The following is a 5,439-nucleotide window of genomic DNA, read 5'->3' as shown; positions in this document are numbered from 1 at the left end:
ACGAGTGTCGTCCATAGATCTAAAAACTAGATACGCCAGCACGCTGTAGGAGCCCGGTTAAGCAACATGCCTCTAGGCGGCCATGTTGGGAAGGGCGACCTTCCACTGCGGTCAAGCCAGCCTCCACTCGTAAAGTAGCAGTCAAGCCAGCCGCCCCTAATTTTGTGCATACTAGGCATTACGGTAATAGGTCACTAACTCGTGGCGAAAGCCACCTTCAAAATAAAAGCCTCACAATAATACGGACGTCAATGCTCTTTGGTTACGGAATGCAACCAGCAATTAATATTATTGAATCTTGAGATGCACTAAAAAATGTAGTCTATTTGATATCTTCTGAAAAATAAATGGTAAATGGACTGCACTTATATAGCGCTTTATCTACATCATCACAGTGCCCAAAGCGCTTTACAAAGCCTCACATTCAGCACACATTCATGGACCAAAAAAAAAAGAGGTCCCATCCAAATCTGATGTGGCATTTCAAAATAAAAGTCCCCTGAAATATACATATTTCACAGTCATTGCCACTGATTTAAAACATTCAATCTATATCAATACTTCTTCTTTTAAGAAATAATTAGAAATAATCCTGTTCGTATCGCAACACATTTTCCCCTTCATACATGTAGGAGACAATCACAGGATGCTACTACATTACTGCCATCACTATTTGATGTAGTATATCTGCAATCTTTAAAAAAAACAGATTGTTTTATCATTACATATGATTTTTTTGGGGTATCAAGATTAACACTTTAACCACTGAAGTAAATTCTTATGCCAGTCTGACAATGGAAGGAAGACATGCACGGAGCCATCCATTTCAACAGCACTTATCCTGTTGAGTCGCGGGGTGTTGGAGCAAAAAAATTCTGAGCTGGTCAGCAGTCAGTTGCAGGGCACATATACTGTAGAGACCATCACTGAGTGGGAACCAAACCCACGCTGGCTGCATTGAAGTCAGGCGAATGAACCACAACACCATCAGTAACTGGAAGGAAAACAGTATATTTAAAATAGTTACAAGAAAGACGGTTTTATATATTTTTTTAATCTTGATCAAACCTCTTTTTGTGGAGACATGGTGTGGTGTAGTGTCCCCCAGAACTGGACTGGTGCTGCGATAACTCCCAGATTATTATTTTTTAATGAATATTTTAAATCAGTGGTAGTGAAAGTGAAATATATCAATTTCAGTAGACTTTTATTTTGAAATGCCACATCAGATTTGGATGGGATCTCTTTCGTTAAGGAATGCAACCAGCGTTCCTTAACCGAAGAGCACTGACGTCCGTATTATTGGGAAGCTTTTATTTTGAAGGTGGCTTTCGATTTATTACCGTAATGCCTAGTATGAACAAAATTAGGGGCGGCTGGCTTGACTGCTACTTTACCACTGGAGGCTAGCTTGACCGCAGTGTCCTACCCATAGAATGCAATGCATGACACTAACATTAATTTGCTAATTTCTAAAACTCGCTCGCTCTGTATACACACACACGGATACACTAATACTATATATATTTATGAGTGATGTGTATAGCTGAAGCCTCATGAAGCTTTGAAGCTTCCCTTCAATTTGTGCCGGGACAGATTCGGAAACAGCGAAAACAACATTAGTGACATCTGGTGGCCGGAAGCAGTAACAGCAACTAAATTGTGTGAAGCAAGACTCTCTTTCAGCAATAAAAGATAAAATACGATGTCGGTCGATGTATTATTTACATAAGTCTGTTTGTGTTAATTTAAATAGACGAAGTTGGCATTAAAAAGATGGTTTTCCACAAAATAAATATGTTGGTCACGCGTGCATCTTGATGGGGATGACTTGTGAACAGAAACAAAAGGACACAGAGATGAACTGACAAGTTTTTATTCCAAACTAAACTATTTCTCTAAACTAAACTATATATATAAGTTTGAAATGATGGCAACAAACTATCATATCCAAGCTCCTGCCTCCGCGCATGCGCATCCCTCGTTTCCAGCCTCGTGCACTTTTGTTTGAGCAACCGAATTCGCTCCACGAATTAATTCTTCCCGAATTAGCTGCGAACGGATCGAAACCTCGACACCTTTTCGTCGATCACTACTTTAAAGAGATAAAACACCATTGAAATCTTCGTGTCGGGGTAAACTCGTTTTGGTGGTGCACGTTGAAGCTTCTCGGCCTAGTTAGCTTAGCTTAGTTTAGCTCAGCTCGCTAGCCGCTAACAAAGAGACGCGCTTGTCAGCGACTCATCGCAAATTCGAGATCGCCTGTGAAGGTGTTGTGATTGTAGTGTGAAAAATGTGTGCAAGAACGACAGCAAAGTGCCAGAAGGAACTTTCTGGAACGAAAGAGGAGGACGAGCCACGACGTCAACTCGTGGACGCAGTTCGCATGCAGCCTCGTGTTGTGTTACACAGAGCAGGTTTGTACTCTTCTTACGCTCACTTGATTAATTACAAACTACTTTCTATTTGTCAAAAATATTCCTGTGTTTACATTTGAATGGAATCTTCACGACTATATGGCATAGTGACGGCCAAATGAAACCTCATGAAGTGTTGACGATTTCCATCGTTGTTTTGTTGAGGTTTCACGAGCATACAAACCATCCATTCATTTTCTATAGCGCTTAGTGCTAAAATTGTAAGGCCTCAAATGCAAGCTTATGAAACGTGTTGCGAAACAGAGGCGAAAACAAGAAAGTTGTGGTCATGCAACAAAGGCGAAAACAACAAAGTTGTGGTCACGGAACAGAGGCGGGAACCTTTCCTATGTAAACGAGAGCGACCCGTAGCGAGGTTCTTGAACTGCAAGATCCACTCCAAGTGGTGATCGGCGTGTGAGCCCAGAAGCTTCTGCAAGTGTGATTTTGACTAGATAATAAAAATCCTGTGCTAAACTCTCACCAACTCGCCTTGCTGATGAACTCTTCTCCTCTTGAACACAACTGGGAACGAGACGTTCCTCCCGTGGCGCCTGGGGCGACCTAAAAAGCGGACAGTTGCCAGCCAATCGCAGGGAACGTATCGACAAACACCCATTCCATACCTGCATTCACACACCAAGGACAAATTTGGAGAATGCATTTGACCTTCAGTGGTTTGAAAAGTGTTGCCTCCTTCCTGATTTCCTTTTTTTTTCTTTTTTGCCTGTCTGTCGCACTTAAATGTTTCCCATCACGCAACACATTAAATATTAGTCAAAGACAACAAAAGTAAACACAAAATGCAGTTTTTAAGTCAAGGTTTTTATTATTAAGGTAGAAAAAAGATTCAAACAATCTCTCAAATCTCTTTTGTTTGGTGGAGTCATGACCACTGTCCTTTACTGAGGCAAATGAGGCCTGCACTTTTTTGGATGTTGTTGTGGGCTCTTTTGTGACCTCTTGGATGAGTTGTCGCTGCGCTCTTTGGGTCATTTTGGTCGGCCAGCCACTCCTGGGAACGTTCACCACTGTTCTATGTTTTCACATTTGTGGATAATGGCCCTAAATGAGAAATAAATAACACTGCAATTTTTGTTTCCATGGGATTTGATGGGATGTGGGTTTGCTGTTTGGTTGTGAATGGCTGGGAAGTGAAGTGGTCGCGCTAGTGGCTTGGTTTGTGCTTGAACAGTGGTGCTTTGTTGCATTGAAGATGAAGTGAAGATAGCGTGCGGGGGTGTGCTGCTTGGAAGGAGCATTTGGAGGTCACAGGAAAGATCTGTCGTTGCTGAAAAGCAAATGAGGAAGTGAGAAGTGTTGCGACAGCGTCTGGCACCAACGGCGGATGTTGCGGCAACGGCCATCATTCTGCATAGCAACGATGACGTCAATGGACCCTGGACCAACCAGACGAAGACAACTCCACACTTCCTTTTTGAGAAAATGTATGACTGTACATGTTAAAAGATCTAAAAAGAGAAGAAACTGTTATTAGGTCATTAACAAAAAGTTTGTGCTTTTATTTTTACAGAAAATAAGTAACGGGTATGACTTGTGTCTACAAACAAACACAAGTTCATCCATTGAGGTTGGTGGGTAATGAAAAATAAAATTTGCTTTTGTCATTGTCTGGGTGAAATAAGCAGGGGCGCCCATGAAAAAGACGTTGCTTGGATGGCAGCATATGTTTCTCCAAAACCTGTATATACCTTTTGGTATTAATGGTGCCTTCACAGATGTGTAAGTTACCCCTGCCATTGGCACTAACACAGCCCCATACCATCACAGATACTGGCTTTTGAACTTTGCGTCCATAACAGTCCGGATGGTTCTTTTCCTCTTTGGCCCGGAGGACACGACGTCCACAATTTCCAAAAACAATTTGAAATGTGGACTTGTCGGATCACAGAAAACTTTCCCACATTGCATCAGTCCATCTTAGATGAGCAAGGGCCCAGAGAAGCTGGAGGCGTTTCTGGGTGTTGTTGATAAATGGCTTTTGCTTTGCATAGTAGAGTTTCAAGTTGCACTTACGGATGTATTTACTGACATTGGTTTTCAGAAGTGTTCCTGAGCCCATGTGGTGATATCCTTTCCACACTGAGGTCTGTTTTTGATGCAGTGCCGCTTGAGGGATCGAAGGTCACGGGCATACAATGTTGATTTTCGACCTTGCCGCTTACATGCAGTGATTTCTCCAGATTCTCTGAATCTTTTGATGATATTATGGACCGGAAATGATGAAATCCCTAAATTCCTTGCAATCGTACGTTGAGGAACATTGTCCTTAAACTGTTCGACCCTTCCCATGGGCTCACCACCTGTGGGAGGGGCCATAGGGGTCGGGTGCAATGCGAGCTGGGTGGTTGCCGTAGGCGGGGACCTTGGCGATACGATCCCTGGCTACAGAAGCTGACTCTAGGGACGTGGAATGTCACCTCTCTGGCAGGGAAAGAGCCCGAGCTGGTGTGTGAGGTCGAGAAGTTCCGACTAGATATAGTCGGACTCGCCTCCACGCACAGCTTGGGCTCTGGTACCAGTCCTCTCAAGAGGGGTTGGACACTCTTCCACTCTGGAGTTGCCCATGGTGAGAGGCGCCGAGCCGGGGAGCAATAAGTATACCCACACCTGCTCAAGCCGGGGAGCAATAAGTATACCCACACCTGCTCGGCGCCTGTACGTTGGGGTTCACCCCGGTGGAGGTGAGGGTAGCCTCCCTCTGCCTTCGGGTGGGGGAACGGGTCCTGACTGTTGTTTGTGCCTATGCACCAAACACCAGTTCAGAGTACCCACCCTTTTTGGAGTCCTTGGAAGGGGGTGCTGGAGAGCGCTCCCGCTGGGGACTCCATCGTTCTGCTGGGGGACTTCAATGCTCACGTGGGCAATGACAGTGAGACCTGGAAGGGCGTGATTGGGAGGAACGGCCCCCCCGATCACAACCCAAGCGCTGTTCTGTTATTGGACTTCTGTGCTTGTCACGGATTGTCCATAACGAACACCATGTTCAAGCATAAGGGTG

At 44.2% G+C, this 5,439-nt stretch overlaps 1 protein-coding gene across 1 annotated transcript in view; it reads left to right on the top strand.

Moving 5' to 3' along the window:
* The first annotated feature begins 1,985 nt into the window (after window positions 1–1,985).
* Window positions 1,986–5,439, top strand: part of LOC133397329 (zinc finger protein OZF-like) — a 10,340-nt gene continuing 6,886 nt past the window's right edge. The window contains exon 1 of the mRNA XM_061668070.1: window positions 1,986–2,417. Coding sequence (XP_061524054.1) covers window positions 2,294–2,417 — 124 coding nt within the window. The 5' untranslated portion in view covers window positions 1,986–2,293. The remainder of the gene's footprint in view (window positions 2,418–5,439) is intronic.

This window comes from Phycodurus eques, chromosome 22 (genome assembly GCF_024500275.1).
Source record: "Phycodurus eques isolate BA_2022a chromosome 22, UOR_Pequ_1.1, whole genome shotgun sequence".
Lineage (NCBI taxonomy): Eukaryota > Metazoa > Chordata > Actinopteri > Syngnathiformes > Syngnathidae > Phycodurus > Phycodurus eques.
This window is presented reverse-complemented; position numbering and strand designations above follow the sequence as displayed.